This window comes from Hippocampus comes, unplaced genomic scaffold, assembly GCF_001891065.2.
Source record: "Hippocampus comes isolate QL1 unplaced genomic scaffold, H_comes_QL1_v1.1 scaffold104, whole genome shotgun sequence".
Lineage (NCBI taxonomy): Eukaryota > Metazoa > Chordata > Actinopteri > Syngnathiformes > Syngnathidae > Hippocampus > Hippocampus comes.
The window spans coordinates 3,252,439-3,271,222 of NW_017806072.1; the positions used below are offsets into that span (position 1 = coordinate 3,252,439).

An 18,784-nucleotide genomic window follows, 5' to 3' on the forward strand; every position below is an offset into this window, starting at 1 on the left:
TTTGTACTGTATTGTGTGCTTTTAGGCCACGTAAAAAAGTACTTTGATTTAATGGACAATTGGTTCTGAAGGACGACCTCTTGCCCCAGTTAGTCCGTCAAATCAAGGTTCCACTACACTGGGAAATGGTTCTCAAAAAGACCCCATTTTCAATAATTATTGTTATACGTTATGGTTCAATAATATACCGGTACTTCTAATCTAAATTTTAACACCCCAATTATGACTAGCTAGTATGAGTTGGAGATTGGTCAAAATATCAGGACAGTTTAATAAAACTTATGCTCACTGTGGACATTCGTTTTTTTGCTAATGTCAATTCATGGTTTTTTAAAATGTACCGATTTTAAATTACTGCTTACAACGTTTATTGTAGAATTATTTCAGTCCCTGCTATATTTCTACAAGTGTCAGCTTTTTAAAGCAAGACAATTTATTGTTTTATATGAATACACTAAATGATTGTAGAACACAGTAAAAGTTACGATGCTAGCATGGCCCTTGACAACCATTCCAGTTTCTCATGTTGCCCATTTGGAAAAGTAATTGCCCGCCATTGGTCTACTCGGTATTGTAGGCTATTATTCCATTAACCGCCCTTGTCATCATGTACCATCAAATATGCTTCTTACTTGTGTACGTTTTGGGCTGTGCCCTTTCACCTACCTCGTGCTCTCAGAGCACAGGTGTAATTAGACCGCCCTAAACTTCTTGGAACTGATACTCTTAATCTTCTTGGCTCAATGTAAGTCCACCTTTTAGAAACACCCCGAAGCTTTAAAGGTCATAGCGTTGGATAAATTTCATCTGGGATTCTCTGTCAGAAGAATGCAGGTTAATCTGTACAGCAGGCCAACCAGTCAGAGACAAAGAGCCAATTTTTTTTACTGTGTTACTGCAAAGAGCCGCATCGCGCACATGCACGCGCACACACACACACACACACACACACACACACACGCACGCAGACACGTAGGCACGCACAAACATCGAGATGAGCGAGAGCCAGAACTTCACTGAACATGAATGAAATTGAAACACACAGACATAGCCCCCCACCCCCCATTTCCTCCTCCCAACGCTCGCGCTCGACTTGGGACCAGTCCGCTGGCTCCGGGTCGCTCGCGATTGACGTCATGGGCACCCCTACCTTTAAAGCTGACCAGCTTAGCGCTGAGCGCTGAGCATCGTTGTTTGCGCATGAGCGGTGATACAGTTGTCATCTGATTGGTTGCCCTGTTTGTCAATCATTAGCGCTAAGCACCCTTGTTTGCGCATGAGTGGTGAATCAGTTGTCATCTGATTGGTTGCCCTGTTTGTCAATCATTAGCGCTAAGCACTGTTGTTTGCGCATGAGCGGTGATTCAGTTGTCATCTGATTGGTTGCTCTGTATGTCTGTATGTATGTGTCAAGTAACGGGATTGATGATAGGCTGACGTAGTTAGTTCTGTGTATTTAGCGCCGACAGCGCCAACGACGAGGCGTTTTCAACGCTTGTCATGTGAAAGCCCGGGAGCCACATTGAACCAGCCGAAGAGCCGCATGCGGCTCGCGAGCCGCATGTTGGCCACCCCTGCTGTACAGTATGTGTAGAAGAATAATAGAACAAACAAAAATCTACTGTAATGCCCCGAATGCTGTCAAATAATGCCTCACGGGTCGTTTAATCGATGAGCTGTCTGTTTTTGAACCATGTGATATTATATTTAAAATCAACAGAACCACAATATACTGTAAAACAGTTCCCAGTTGTACTTTATGTGTATATAGAGTATCCTACAAATATACCTGGCATTCGGTCACCAGGTTGTACCTGAAGATCCAGGACTCTGGTTTACATCATCACGTACTCTGCTTATTGCTTGATAACCTCACACAGAGAATACATACTCAACTGAAGAATAAAAGGATATGCAAATAAAAGCATCCATCCATCCATCCATCCATTGTGGGATGTCGCTAAAAATGAAATCGCTACAGAGAAGTTAAGATTTGTATACCATTTTGTTCAGAGGAAAAATGTGTTGTTTTTTTTTTTTTTTGTGACACCTTCTAAATTCAAACGAGTTTAACCAGCCCTTGATAAAAATGTCAGCTTTGTTAACATGTACAGTATGCCAGTATAGCGGAAAAGGCAAATTGTTGGACAGGATGGAACACATATTACCTCATCCCGAGTTTGAAAGACTCTTTGTGTTCCACGGAATCATTTTTTTTTTTTTTTTTGCCTCACCTAATATTGTTCCAACATTTGGAGATATTGTGTTGTTTCCTAGTGAAATTCATGCATGCACATTATCCCACTCAATCAAAGAAGCATGTAATGTGATAGAAGACGCCATATCCGAGGTACTTATGTTAGACCACAGCGTCACTATAAAGCACTTTGTCAGACGCATTTGGGAAGTGCTCTCTACCAGGCTAATCAAATTCGGTAAATTGATTAGCAGTTAAAAGCCTTTCTTCCTCTGGTCAAAGCAGTATGTTTCAAATGCTGCCCAGTGGGTTAGTGGAAGCTTGAATGGTCCAGCACAGTGGCTGGTGCCAGGCCTGCTTCCTGTATAGGATTTCACTGCACTCGATCAATACACACAGCGAGCTAATTGGGTGAAGACCGACATTCTCTTTTCTTTTCTCCTGCCGTTTTATGCCGCAATGGGATAAAATCTGAATGAGAGTATGATGAGTATGTTTGATGGAGGGCCTTCTCTTCAGTACTAGATTTTAAGGAAATAAAAGTGACTGCTCATCAACTGTTTCTATATAAAAACATTATAATCAATGGTAAAAATGCCTTATATAACCAATGTTTTCTTCTCCCTTCCGGAACCTACCTGCGGGTTTTACCCCCTCTGTCGGGCTGGCATGTGTGGACAGAATGACAAAGTATGATGTCAAAAACTATCTGGAGAAGATATACAATGTTCCAGTGGGAGAAGTTCGCACCAGGATACAGTATGGTGAGTGTCTTTTCACTTTGTCCAGACCTAATACATCCCAGAGTTACTGACTACGGTTTAACACTGTCTCACGAATATCTACTATGTACTGATTATGTCTTTTCAAAAAAGATACGTGGTACCTCTGGAATTATTCATCCATTCATTATCTGAGTGAGCCACTCCTCACAAGGGTCGCGGGCATGCTGGAGCCTAATCCAGCTGTCTTCAGGCAGTAGGCGGGTTATACCCTGAACTGGATGCCAGCCAATCGCAAGGCACACATAGATGGGCCAACATGAGCCAAGTTGCGGTGACCCTGCCACAGCTGGCCTTGGATGTCCATGATGTAGTTTGGCAAGTTTTAGATCAGGATGCACGAGAACTATCGGACAGGTAACTATCTGGCCGATGTTGGAGGGGAAAAAAAAAGTGATACCACGCTCATCAGTCCAGTATCAACAGAACTCGACCGATAACAAGGCATGCCTCAAATACATACAATCACACCAACATTGGTCAAGTTTAACTTTAAGAAAAAAAAAATGAAGAGTGTCACACACCAAGCCTCTGCTGCATGATGTAGCAGGTAAGCATGGCGTGGCCATCACTGGTGTTTTTTTTTTTATTTTTATTATCTTCCATTCTATTGTTTTTGCATGCTATTTTGTTGTTTGAAGTTGAATATTCTCCTCTCGGTTCCAGCAAGACATCGGTGAAAAGTGGACTTGATCATCCCCCACACACTTAATTCCAGTGTTGGATGCGCTAGCAGTGTCAGTCTTAGGCTAGATAAACAATTAGCCTGGCTTCTCTGTCTTTGCTCGTCATCCCTCGGTGAGAACAACACCGCGGACAAACACACGAGACAGGCGGGGCGTGTTTCTCTCAGCAAAACGGGTGTTCATCAGTGATGGACTGAGAGGACCGTCAGCATAGCATAGTGCTTTTGCCGGGTTGTTGCTGTCATGAAGGGCAGAAACTGAAAATGCACTTTCTGGAAGGAACCGACTCACCTTTCCAATATCATGTGGTTGTCCTTGTGGCACTTCTCATCTTTTCTGAGAATTTCTGGGACTCAGGCAGTTTCATGGTCACAGTACTTACAAAGGGTCTCCTACCTCGATTGCTCAGTTTAGCCGGGCGGCCACCTCTAGGAATTGTCCCGGTTGTTCCAAAGTTCTGCCATTTAAGAATTATCGAGGCCGCTGTGCTCTTAGGAACATGAGTAAGTACAGCGGAAAATTATTTGTAATTTTGCCCAGTTCTGTGCCTTGCCACAATACTGTCTCTGAGTCCTTCCAGGCAGTCCCTTTCACCCCAAGGATCGTTTTTTTACTATGATATGCTTTGCCAGCCTTTCCAAGTCATGTCCTCTATTTCAATTGAACACAGATGGATGCACGTCACACACACATTACTGTGAGGTTTATACTGTATGTTTGCAACTTTGTATACTATATTTGTACATTAAAAATGATTGGGAGAATGGAAGTTGTACTTTAATATCAAATACAACTCACAACAAACAGTCACATGAGTGCTTAAAATATTGTAGCATTAGTTTTTGCTGGTTGTAAATGGCTTAGGGCTGATTTTTTTTTTTTTATTATTAATGTGACGCTACAACACAAAAACAATAAACAGAATTGTAAGTAATACTTTCTGAATGCGCTGTTTACATCTTTCACTCCTATACCCAAGCTGGGCGACCACTTTGCAGGCCTACTTTTTGCCTGCCCTTGAGCTTCCTCAGATTTTTGCCTGATCAGAAATAATTTCTCATCAAGGTCCAAATCCACGAACTCAAGGTCTACTTCCTCAACGTTACATCCGTGTCGAAACAATTATGGTTCGACTGAAAAGCATGTAGACGGATTTTAACCATCCCCTCTCTAAACTACCGTGACCCACACAAAAGCCGTCTATGTGAGTGAGTGAGTGAGTGAGTGAGTGACAGTATTTTTTGGGTCTGTTTTGATGAGGACTCATACTACTACTTTGCTGCACAGTGAGACAGTCTAAATTTCGTAAAACAGTTACATTGTGACTTTTTCTAATCTTAGTAGTTAGATGACTTGAACTTTGCATATCTGCCTCCCAAATTAGGTGGAAGAATTCGGCTTGATTGCAGAGTAGTTCTAAACAGGCTGTCAAAAAAATCATTCACTCATTCATTCATTCTAGCCCAGCTGTCTTCGGGCGGTCGGCGGCATACAACCTGAACTGGTCACCATCTGCAGGCCACAAATAGACAAACAACTATTCACACCCACAGGCAATTTAGAGTCTCCTTTGAACCAACCATGCATGTTTTTGTAGTGTGGGAGGAAACCGGAGACAATCCACGAAGGCACGTGCAGAACATATAATCTCACAGGACGGCTGCGGCCCGGATTCAAACCAACAACCTCAGCTTTATGAGGCGGATGTGCTAGTCGTCTGCATTTCCACCCATCTAAAAATAATATTATTACAAAAAAAAAGTACAAATAAGTTGCTGGATGCTAAAAACCTGTTTAAATGAGCCATGCCACATCTTTTTTGAAATTTGTATGGTCCTGAGATTTGGTACGGTAGTACAGAAGACAGAACAAAAATCATTCACCTGTGTAAGTAAAAATGTGTAACGATATGTTTGTACACTTCTGGTCCTAATGGAAAATGTTGTTTATCCAACCTGTAACTATAGTAACGGAATAATATCCCTCCTATCCCTAGCCTGCATTGTGAAAGATTCATCAACACTGTTTACTAGGGTGGTGTCATTAAGGCTTGACAAAAAGAGGAGCCCGTAGCCCCTTAGGAGGAGTGTAGATGGAAACAGGAGGACTGTTGCATTGGCAGAGGTGGCTAGAGAAGAAAGGGGTCTTTCGGGGCCTCTGTGATCCTGTAGTGCGTCAGAGAAGGTATCCCTGTCTATGTTGAGAGTTCCACTCCATTGGCAGCATAAAGACAGGAAGAGGCAAAAAAGAGTGAGGGGCGCACACGGACCCTTTCTTCCCTCCATGGGCAGGAGGGGTATTTTGGAAGGAGTTACCATGGATACCCTACTGGTCTGGGATTTGTAATGTGATATCTGGCTGCCAAACCGCAATCTCTAAGTGGGAGAAAGTGGGAGTGGTTGCATTTGCGAGTGTTTTATGAAAGCGTTGCCTGTGTTTCCGTATATGTTTGGAAAGGATTACCTGAAGTTGAAATGTTTTTCCAACATGCTTAAGTGTGCTTGTGTGTGCGTGTGCTTGTATGTGTGTGTGTGTGTGTGTGTGTGTGTGTGTGTGTGTGTGTGTGTGTGTGTGTGTGTGTGTGTGTGTGTGTGTCTCTTTGGATCCACTGGGTGGGTATTTAATTGTTTAAGGAGGGACAGGTCAGTGTCTTAGAAAGGTAGTCATATTTCCCTTTGGATTTTCTCAGCAACGTGACCGCAAACACACACAGAGCCACACACATGTTACCTCTGTCTTCCACTCACACAGGGACCTCCAGTTGGCTTGAGAAGGGAGGGTATTAGCGTTTTACAACTTTGCTTACGGCTTTCCCTGTGCAGTGGGCTGCCATTCTCATGAATACGTGTACCACACAAACACATATACACTCAAATGTCACAGTGGAAAGTTTCTTTTTTTTCATATTGTAATATATAACTGTTCCGATGGCAACATCATTGACATTGCCTTTTGACTTGACCAACAGCAAGCAAGTTGTCAAAAGGATTTAAGCATTTTGATGACCTGGCCATTGGCCTGTCATAGATGTTGATTGATGACTTATTCGTGAACTCCTTTTCTCCTCTACGTACTGTACTAGGTTGGTACTAATTTATGAAAGAAATGGCATTTGATTTATGTATATGATGCAAAGCTGCTCGTCTGACAACTCTGCTCCCCGCCTTACCACACACACACACACACACACACGCACACACACACACACACACACACACACACACACACCACTTTCACTCCCCAAGTCCCCTATCCTCCCTCCACTTGGTGAGATCTGACAAGAAAGAACATGATGTCATTATCGTCTCCAGCTGGGCAAGTGGTTAAACGGCATTCCCTTGTCAACAAGATAAGTCTCTTGTTTTTCCACCTAGACCCACTACGCAGACCTTTGTTTGACCAGAAAATGAATCAACACCTTGTCTTGTTATTCCAGTAAGACTGAAAGATAACTTCATCATAATGCTTCTGGGTGGTTGTCCCAATTTGTTCTGACTAATCTTGCGGAAAGTAGATGGAGTCCATTTGCCATTCACTACCCAAATATCAATTACATACTTTTTTTCTTTTTTTAATACTGATTCATAATTGGTTTATACTTGCAGAGATACAGAATGTTCCGATTTGGCAGAATTTTGTTATGGGCAGAGGCCATGTGTTCCGCTGTTCCAGGGAAGTTAAACGTTCCACATAGGACATGCGTGGTAGGTGAACTTGGAGTTTGCCTGGAAGTATTGACTGCTTAGCCCATCCGCCTCATGGTACAGAGGGGATAGAAGGGTTGGTTCATCAAGGCTTGGCCAAAAGCCTGAATCCAACCCTTACTGAAAACGAATCTGATTTACTGCCGTCAATCTGGACCAAACTCTAACATCAGTGGTACAACAAACAAATTGCCCGTATCAGGGAGTTTGGTACCCCGTACTCCCGAAGCACCCCCCTTGCTTCCTATTTATTTTATACTCATATTTCAGTGAAACGATTCTTGTTGTTTCATATGGGCCGCCGCTACCACAAATGCAAACACATTTATTGGGCCTTAAAATAATCAACATTAATTAGGAAACGATGAAGCCGTTGTTTCCTTCCCTTTGTTCTGTATTCTGTCCATTTATTTGTTATTTTTGTTTTCTTTTAGGGGGAAATGCTATCTTAAATGTATACTGATATCAGTACTATTTGTCAAACACCCTATTATTATGGCAACGCTGAAGTCTCGTACATGAGGGAGGGCAAGTTGCACATATTTTACATATTTTGAAAAAAAACAACATAGCATAAATCTTTACACAACTGAAAAATAAAGAAATAATCTGTACTTGACCTGGTGTTGATTTAACATCATGACTAAGTATATATCGTATTTTGTGATGGAGAGTTAATAGGTTGCTTAAAAGTATACAATTTTCCATGGGGACTTAAACAGTATGTTTTCTGTGGCCTGTATGCTCAGTTGTCTTTAAATGTATTTTAAAAGTCTGGTTTCAGTTGGGCCTGATGCACTCATAAGATTTGCTCTTGTGTCATGTAAATGTAATGAGCGTCTCGCAATTCATATTTGCATGATGTGATGATTACACATTTAAGTAATATCAGCTGTTCTTTATTTCTCAGGTTCCAACAAGAAGAGGAATCATCTCAACCAGAGGGTGAAGCAGCCTGACTACAAAGTAGCTTATGTTCAACTGGTAAGAAGACGCACATACACGTCTACTTTTTCCCAATCTATGTGTTATTTGGAGAATATTAGCCCGTTGACTCCTGTCTTGTTAACGGTGGGGGGTGGAGACCTTTCAACACTGAAGCCCCTTTTCCACTGCACTGTACGTACTCAGTTTTCCGCAGCCTTATACTTGGCTCTACTTGTCTCAGTTTGGGGTTTTCAATTTTCCACTACAACAGAGGACTGCCTCAGTAGTTGCGTGAAACTGATCTGCTCTCACTTGTTTAAAACTGCATAAAATGTATTAGTCGGAGAGACGGGCCAAAATGCGAGATGTGACAGTGTGTCTCTTAATTGGTTTCAACTAGATATAGGCGTGCCATGAGTGCAGATAGACAGGAAAATGGTGAGCCAGAAGGAAAGGTCACAGTGACACAACAGCCTAGCTCAAGTCACCTATCTAATTATTAAGAGGCCTGGTCTAAAACAGGTCAATTTACTGTTGGCTCCTCAAAATTTTCTTCGAGTGCTCCAAAATTTAAGTTAAGGGCTAATGTGCTGACTTCAAAAGTTACAGTTGAACATAATAATAATAATAATAATAATAATGACAATATTATTATTATTATTATTATTATTATTATTATTGGCTGGCCCGGTGGTTGACTGGTTAGAGCGTCAGCCTCACAGTGCAGAGGTGCAAGGTTAGATGTCGGCTACGGCCTTACTGTGTAGAGTAGTTGTAGTTGTTCTCCCGGTTCCTGCGTGGGTTTTCTCCGGGTACTCCAGTTTCCTCCCACGTTCCAAAAACATGCATGGCAGGTTGATGAAACACTCTTAAGTTGTCCCAAGGTGTAAGCGTGAGCGTGAATGGACGTCTATGTGTGCCCCGCGATTGGCTGGCAACCGGTTCAGGGTGTCCTCCGCCTACTGCCCGAAGACAGCTGGGATAGGCTCTAGCACACATCGTGACCCTTGTGAGCGGATCAGAAAATGGATGGATGGATGGATGGATGGTTGGATGGATGGATGGATGGATGGATGGATGATTGTTATTCTTATTTTGTACTCCACTTTATTTTGAACAAAGACTAAAACTCAGTGAGGTGTCCCATTTTATTTTGCACTTTTGTTAATTGATTACAAATAAATCCTAGGGTATATTCACACCTGCACTGTTTGGGCCAAAGCGCACAAGGTTTGGTTTCCCAGGGTTTACTTTCCATACTGGTTCGCCTCAGGTTTGAATGTAAATCATTGCCCAATCCACATTAACTCCAGGATACATGCGCCTTTGTGGGCTAAACAAACCACTATAGCCAGTCATTGTGGGGAAAAATAGCCCCTGTTGTTTTACTTCATTTCATACCTGATCTTGAGTCCTGTTTAGCCACTCTTCTGCCAGTGTGCTCTGGGTCAGGGCACCCAGAGCATGTGCTGATTCAGTTTACTGCACACATTTGTTGACGCTGTTCTGAAATTAGAAACAGAGCTTCGCGAAACCTGTGTTGAATGAGCTACTCTTGGCGCTCACTATTAATTTAAAGCTGTAAATGTGCAGAGAAGGAATTCAGCAAGTAGGACTTCCATCTTTTCCTCAATTTCAGGCCGGGTCTGCGCTCCGCATGCCGCCCTGGTCAATTCTGTCCACTGTGTTCATAAAATATAGTTCACATACAATGAAAAAAAAAAAGTCCTCTTTTGGCCCGGACCAATTAAGCAGACCAAAGGACTTTTCTGGTGTAAATATACGTCTGAATTCAGAGCAAGTTATTGTGTTTTATTTTGGATTTAAATTATCTGTTGTAAATAGACTATTCTGCCTTTAGTCAGAACTAAACAAAAGCTCCTCTTGCATTGAGGCCCAAACAATTGCGACTTGGCAAAGAAGAAAAATGCCCGTTCACGACAGGGTTCGTTCAAGGTCGCAATGCAAAATGTTGGCCTAACATACACCAGGCGTTCATCAAGAGATTTTTAGGGTTTTTTTTCTTACTTCTACTGGTATCGGTCTGAAAGAAAGTGGTATTGAACATTCCCAATCACCACATAGGCACCCATGCTTTGTAGCTACAAGTTCACTTGATCACGGATAATTTCATGGACAAGTTAGGGTCTCTAACCAAACCCCAATTAAAGCTTTTGCTAACCAGTTACAATAATTGGCAGAGAAGGCAACACCGATATAGTGAAACAAATTGGCACTAATAGTTGATTTACGGTACTTAATAGCACGCGCGCACGCACACACACACACACACACACACACACACACACACACACACACACGCATACACACGCATACACCAATAAGCGTAAACAATATCTGTATTTAAACACAAAAAAAGATGATTTACAGATGGAAACAATGTCAAAATATGTAGAAAAGTATAATTTTAGTATTTATGCAGCACTTCCCACCTGACAGACAATCTTCTGTCTCGAAATGGATGAATTATGAAAATTGTGTAAATGCAACAATTTGGATGCATAATTGAAGCAACCATGAATCTTTCAAAAGCAGACTTCCTGTGTTCTGTTACCAAGGAAGTAGTGTGGAATTCCCAGCGGAGTTTAGTGTTGCCACAGTCTCACACTTCTGTGTGTGTGTGTGTGTGTGTGTGTGTGTGTGTGTGTGTGTGTGTGTGTGTTTGTGTGTGTGTGTGTGTTTGTGTGTGTGTGTGTGTGTGTGTGTGTGTGTGTGTGTGTCGGTCATCCATGCCCTAGTGCAAGGGTCGGCAACCTTAATACTCAGTCATTTGGACTGTCTCATACGGAATTATTATTATTTTTTTTTAACCAGGAGTCCCCAAAAAAAAACCCTTTTGACATCAAAATTGAGGATTATGCTGCATATATCGTTGTCTTTCTTTTCTTTTTTTTTTTTGTCTTACCTGCTGTATTAAAAAAAAAGAGCTGCTGCATAGAACTTGCAGTCTTTTTGTTTGTAACAAAAACATTTTAACTGTATAAATAGGTCTCTTTGAGTCCTCCTTGTATGGATGAAATTTAAATGATCCACTGCAGTGAACCAAAAATGCCATCTGCTTCTTTGTTCCGTCATCATTTTATCTTGAGCACGCTCGGTGGCGTACAAAGGCGTGTTGATGCCTGATATGAACGTGCTCTTGCAGATGGACTTTTGCCCATCGGAAACCAATTGGTCATCGGGAGGTGGGACGGGGTGGGGGTGGTGGCGCTAGGGGTTTTGATGAAGAATGAATGACCCCTGAGTTGCGGGTTGAGTTATTCCTGTGGAGCTTGCAGTCAGCTTTTGACTTCAGTTAAAAATTACCAGTTCACTTTTGGGATGTAGCTCATGAATATTTTGGGATTTGGATTTTGCATCAACGGGTATTCAGATAAATATAAAACCTTTTTTTTTTTTTTTTTGCTTCATTAAAGAATAATTATAAAAACACGTAATAACAAAAAAAAAAACAATTTAATCAACGAGCAACTGGTTTCATTTTTAGGTTTTCAAAAAAGACCGTGTTTGTCTATGTGGATGTAATAATGTTTGTAACACTTAAACGTGAACAGCGATTTCACGGCTTTTCCGCATATATTAGCACGCTCTGTTGGTGAAGGTCTGAAAACTACAGGCAGTTGACAACAGACCAGTTACATGTATGTATGTACATGCGGGGAGAAAGGTGGATGGAAGAGTCGCTGTCCACGATGTCATTGTCTGTCTGGTCAATGATGTTATTGCAAGCAAGAAACATCCCACATACCAGCATGTTTAAAATATGAAAACAGTATTTGTGCTTTACATATTTGAGACAGAGATTACAACAGTACACGTGTTTACTTAGATCTTTAATTCTAAAACCATATACAGTACAGTAATTAACATTCATCAACATTGACTTCTGAGACAGGCAAAGAGGGTTTTGTTGGTGGAATAAAAGGCGGCTGATTTGTCGGCTTTTATTTCACTCAGGACTCTCCTGCTGGAGGTGTAGCAACGCCACTCGAGTGAAGCTTGCCTCAGCGATCAATGGTCCGCTGCTCTCTGCTGCGTGCGCGCAAGCGCGAGCACGCACACACGTTCAACCAATCAGCACAGACGCAAAGGACGTTACAGATCAAAGATCTTTGATCTACGAGAACAGCTAATATAGCCTCGCCACAACAACAGCAAAGGACAGATGACAACGCTCGAGGTCAGACGGACACGCTCTCCAGTAATCTGTATGCTTCTCTTCTTTTCTTTTCTCTTTCTGTAAAAAAATATATATTTTTCTACTACAATAGCAGTCTCGTCCACGACGTCGTTTTTCGTTCCACCGGGGTTTAGCCAATGTGTTTATAAAGAGACCAAAATCTCTTTAGAGGCGTTGACAGTGTAGCTGAAGTTTTTAAATTGGAGAAATACATGGTGATGGGTAGTGCTATGATGTTCATCTTATTTTCTTATTAGTTGAAATAGGTTGAAGATTTCTTTTTTTTTTTTTTTTTTATCAAGACAATGGTCTCTTTTTTTTTTTTTTTTTTTTGTGAAGAATAAAACTTACCGAGCTGACAGTTTCAGCTGTCATTTGAGCCTTCGCCTGAGTTGTCAGTATAAAGGCATTGCTTCAGTGGTGGCAAAGGGTTGGTTGGAGCACAGCTTAACTTGGAGCACAGCCTAACGCTGAAGACTTCCAACTTATAAAAAGAAGAAAAAACAAAAGCAATCACGAACACAACACTAAGATACAGTATGCAATACAGATAAGAGAATGGTGACGATGTGCAGCAAATCAACTCACGGGAAAAATCCAGGCATGCTCTCATTGGTTGATGTCGCGCTGGGAATATCACGCGCCTTATTTGAGTGGGCATGTACAAACCCTCTGAGTCACGTCAGCGCTTTGTTCGGCATGCAGGGAAAACTCTCTCGCACGTCAACCTGAAGCAATGTGTCTTTCCACAGTTTGGGTGCCGATATGGCTGTTTTTTTAAAATTTTATATTTTTAGTAATTTTTGAAAAAAGAAAAACGTGAATTACTTAAGCCGCTAAATGTGAAGTGCAAAGTGGCGAGGGATCACAGTATTTATTTTCCAAAGTCACAAAGAGCCACAACAGAAGGATCAAAAAGCTGCATGCGAATCAGGAGCTGTGGGTTCCCGACCCCTGCCTTATAGGATAAGTGTTTGCCTTCTAAGTATCAATTACTTTATAATAACAATCATGCTCACTTGATGGTGAACAGCATTGATAAATTAAAATTCTTCATAAAAACCTGCTGCCTCATACTCCCTCTGCTTCACCATATGCTCCCTTGCGCGCTCTCTCTCTCTCTCTCTCTCTCTCTCTCTCTCTCTCTCTCTCTCTCTCTCTCTCTCTCATACACACACTCTCTCTCTCTCTCTCTCTCTCTCTCTCTCTCTCTCTCTCTCTCTCTCTCTCTCTCTCTCTCTCTCTCTCTCTCTCTCTCTCTCTCTCTCTCTCTCTCTCTCTCTCTCTCTCTCTCTCTCTCTCTCTCTCTCTCTCTCTCTCTCTCTCTCTCTCTCTCTCTCTCTCTCTCATACACACACTCATACACACACTCATACACAGAAAAACACTTTCTTTTGCAACATTTGGTACAAAACAAGTTTGTTCCTAATTGACTCCACATGTGGGAGAGTGTTCTGTAGGTCGATGCTCACACCAAGGCCCCCATTCCACCCTCATCCTTCCCTCCATCAGCTTATATTGCAGCTGTAATGCATTTTCTTTCTCTCTCTGTCTCTCTCCGCCTCTCTCTCTTTCTATCTCTCCCTCTCTATATCCCTTCCTCCCTCCCTCTCTCTCACTCTGTCTCTCTCTCTCTCCCTCCCTCTCTCTCTCTCTCTGTCTCTCTCTCTCTCATTCCTTACTCTTGGTTTGTGGTTGAGGGGAGGCCTCCTGTTAGCGGGGTTCCGTGACGGACATTTTCCTCAGTCTAAAGGGGTGACCCAACTATTGGGTAAAGAGCCTGTGTGTGTGTGTGTGTGTGTGTGTGTGTGTGTGTGTGTGTGTGTGTGTGTGTGTGTGTGTGCGCGTGTGTGCGTGTGTGTGTGTGCGTGTGTGCACGTGCGTGTGTGCGCAAATGCACATGCGTGCAGTGACCATTGGAGTTGAATAAGGTCATGATGGAGACATGCCAGATTGGGGAGGTCCAGAGACGGGGCAAAGTTATCGGGGGCTGTTTTGTGTGTTACAGAGTAGAGGTGCTGGTAACTGTGATGAGCAAAAAAACAACAGTTGAGGAATGAACAATCTTTTGTCGATTACATTGTTTTTAGGTCTGGCTACACTTCACAGGGAGTGATGTGTCAGAGTGAGATTGGATTCATGCATAGCTAACGGCTACGCTCGGAGTAAAGGTTTTTAAAAATGTTTGCAGTCAGCTCTCACACTTACATCTGTTTGATTCTCCAAGAGGCTTACTCGGGGAAAACTAATTTGACGTTGCACTTTTGACCCCATTTTCTTGTCACATAGCTCTTGTTTTGTTTTTAGGGCTCTTTTGAAGATTTTTTTGTTTTATAATCTCAATGTGACTCATTGTCAGGACTGAATTTATTCCACATTCCTTATAGGTGTTGATTCATGACATGACTTCAAGAGGATAGGATGTTCTTTGTGTATGTCAGGCACTTCTCATCTCATCACCATTCATTTAAAGGTTTTCATTTAAAAAAAAAACAAAACAAAAAAAAACAATCTGTTATGTGAACTTTGAAATTATATCACATTTGGAATATGTTTAAAAAGTATTCATAACAATCAGGAGTGCTTATAACAATTTTAGTCTGGTTCTCAAAGGATTGCCTGAGATTGTTGCTAGGGGCTGTTTTATTTATTTATTTATTTCCCACCACCCACCTAGCTCACTGGATGAACCTCAAGACTTGGACTACGTTCAGACTGCAGACAAATGCGACAATCAATTTTTATTTATTTTTTTTGCCCATATGTGACCTGTATCTGATTTTTTAAAAATGTATTTTGTCTTTAATGACAGACTGCCCAAAATGCTCTCCGCGCGGGTGGGGAATGGTGCTTGGGGGGGATATTGACATTTGTCTGTGAATCTGCAAAGTTGTTTTGAGAAACAGTATTGACTTTATATGTGACTTAAATTTCATCCCAATGAAGAAATGAGGCAAAAGTGGGCATTCGTGGCAATAGCAGTAATTCAGCCACGCAGATGTTTGATTTATTAAGCATGGCAATGACTTGATATCATCTTTAGTAGAGGTATGCATGAAAGGAGGTCGAAAAAACTCGCCTCAGTTTCCTAAAATATTTTTACCTCGTCCCGCATCGCTCGTCTGTAGACATGAGTTGATAAAAAGATCAGCCCATAAATGCTTAAATTACTTCCTTAAGCACCATGTTATGAGCGACATTCGCTCTACTTCTGCACATGCAGGTAACTTTGAGGATGCATTTGGTTAACACAGCAGACAGACTGAGGTTACCATTAAGATGTAGTGAGAACAATCGAACCAAAAAAATCGGATTTCATCCAAAAATCCAAATTCCGCATTAATTTTTTTACCTGTAATTTTAGAACATTTGTTTTTTTTTTTTTTTTTTAGGACTGTGTATCAAATTGGTAGCCTTTAGTGTTTATCAGTACGAAAGAAGTAGTTCTCAACTTCAGAAAGGTTGGTGAACCCTGACTTGGAGCATGAGACCATGCGATCAACTGATTTAATGTCAATGGTGGAGGAGAAGTTGATGACTTGGGGAGATATTGAATTGCGAGGGGGAAGTATTGATCGATATTTTCACCCACACCTACTATTCGAGCACCGTCTCATTTTTGAAAGGGTTCAACTGAGCAAAGCTAAATTGATTACAAAATAACATATCACCAAGAAAAAACAAAGTTATATTGTAATGTTGAGAGCATTTAATATGCAAATCTCAAAACTCAAAACGACAATTCAGCACTCTATGGTACAAAATAATGAACAAATAATATTGCTGATATTCTGTGTATTTGATACAATATATGAATATACTTTTGACCATAGATGCTCCTCCGCTTGTGTGACATGGGGTAACTTACTAATTCCAGTTTTCGGCCATGTGTCTTTGCTGCATAGCTGTTGTATTATTGTTTAGTGTTTTGACATATGTTAATTAACATGCTGATTTGCTGTCCGTAGTTAGTTACTCTCTGCTGTAAAACAGTTACAGCGAGACTTCTGTGAAAATCGTACGATACCCCAAGCACTTGTTCTTGTGTTGCGTGACTACATTTCCGGATAGTTCATTGGTTCTCTGTCTTCCCCTGTTAATTGCTCTTCGTCCGCCTCTATTTGGAGGTAATAATACTTGGCACAAGTGTTGTTTCTCCATGGAGTCGAGGATCAGTGACTTAAGAGGAGTGTCTCTTTACTTTGGAATGATAGTGTTTGGCCACGTGAGGCATCCAGCCGCAGCTCGTAGATAGCTGGTGTGGAGCAACATAGCGTAATGACTAGCAGCGGGAAAAGGAGGGAGGATGGACATGGGTGCACCATTCTCTTGTTTTTATTTTTTTGTTTGTTTTTTTCACCAGCTCGAGGTGGTTAAAAAAACAGTGGTGTGGTGGTGGCTCCTCGAGCTCCGTGGTCAGATGTGCTTGAGCTACAGCATTGTACACTGAGGCAGATATTTTGATGTCATCAACAGCCATTATCGTGATTGGTCAGGAGTGTCCGGGATGCTTACCTTGGGTCAAATTTATACCCTCTACCACACTCTACTCTGTACTGCTATAAAATGTGTGGTACTCAAATGCGCAGCAACACATCAGAATCTGGTGTACTTACATCAATATTTTCAGCCCTTATACACACTTTCGCACCACTTATATGCATCAGATAGTAGCACTCCTGATGATAATTTACATTTGTTTTTAGTTTGGGTCAGATTTTTTTTCTCTATCTTTTGAAGATGCAGTAGTAAGCAAGTACACGTATTGGGTTGCCAGCTGCAGCACTTGAAGTGAGCTGAGTGATGGGGGTGCATGTTGAAAGCTTCGGCAGAGTGATGCTGGGATTACATGAATGGGTTGTTGGATGGCTCTCTGCATTTATGAATGATACAGTTGAATGCCAATCATCAGATTCCCCATAGAGGATGAGGTCACATCCAGTGGGTATAAAAAGCATACACACGCTGTTCAGATGCCACGTTTTTGTTTTTCTGATATATAAATCTATATAAAAAAAAATAGGTCATGTTTTATTTTTTTGTTTGTTTTTTTCACCAGCTCGAGGTGGTTAAAAAAACAGTGGTGGTGGCTCCTCGAGCTCCGTGGTCAGATGTGCTTGAGCTACAGCATTGTACACTGAGGCAGATATTTTGATGTCATCAACAGCCATTATCGTGATTGGTCAGGAGTGTCCGGGATGCTTACCTTGGGTCAAATTTATACCCTCTACCACACTCTACTCTGTACTGCTATAAAATGTGTGGTACTCAAATGCGCAGCAACACATCAGAATCTGGTGTACTTACATCAATATTTTCAGCCCTTATACACACTTTCGCACCACTTATATGCATCAGATAGTAGCACTCCTGATGATAATTTACATTTGTTTTTAGTTTGGGTCAGATTTTTTTTCTCTATCTTTTGAAGATGCAGTAGTAAGCAAGTACACGTATTGGGTTGCCAGCTGCAGCACTTGAAGTGAGCTGAGTGATGGGGGTGCATGTTGAAAGCTTCGGCAGAGTGATGCTGGGATTACATGAATGGGTTGTTGGATGGCTCTCTGCATTTATGAATGATACAGTTGAATGCCAATCATCAGATTCCCCATAGAGGATGAGGTCACATCCAGTGGGTATAAAAAGCATACACACGCTGTTCAGATGCCACGTTTTTGTTTTTCTGATATATAAATCTATATAAAAAAAAATAGGTCATGATCAAATACTTAAATCATTTTACTTCCATAAATGAACTTATAAACTGTAAAACTCAATTAGAAAATGCAATTTTGAGAGAAATTGTGTGCGGAACCTGAAATGTGAAATGATATGGAACGATATGGGATAGGTCTGTAACAATACATTTTTTCGACCAATACAAAATGTTTCAATATAAGGCCTAATGATTCAACACAAATAAACATCGCTTTTTGTGAACGATAGAATTCAAAGCAATTTCAAGATATTTCAACACGATATTTTCATATCGTTTCATAAACAATAGATTTTGGTGGGGGGGGATTTTATTTTAAAACCAACTCAGCTTAGCCGATTCCAAAATGTAAAAAAAAAAAAAAAAAAAAAAAAAACACCATTGATATCCGAATATACTAGTTCTCTTACTATTCTAGCATAAACAAAGTGCAACACCACAACATGCATGTTGACGACATCCCGGACTCACTGTCCAAATAATTTTTAAACCTTTTAAACTGTTTGGATTTTAAAGAGCATGTCTCACAGTCGACTCACAACAGAGGGCACACCCTGGACCTGGTCGTAAC

The 18,784-nt window shown here is 41.3% G+C and overlaps 1 protein-coding gene across 1 annotated transcript in view; it reads left to right on the top strand.

Annotated features, from left to right (window-relative positions):
• Positions 1-18,784, top strand: part of mrpl23 (mitochondrial ribosomal protein L23) — a 50,154-nt gene that overhangs the window by 12,205 nt on the left and 19,165 nt on the right. The window contains exons 3-4 of the mRNA XM_019894213.1: positions 2,879-2,961; positions 8,280-8,353. Of these exons, the coding sequence (XP_019749772.1) occupies positions 2,879-2,961; positions 8,280-8,353 (157 nt within the window). The remainder of the gene's footprint in view (positions 1-2,878; positions 2,962-8,279; positions 8,354-18,784) is intronic.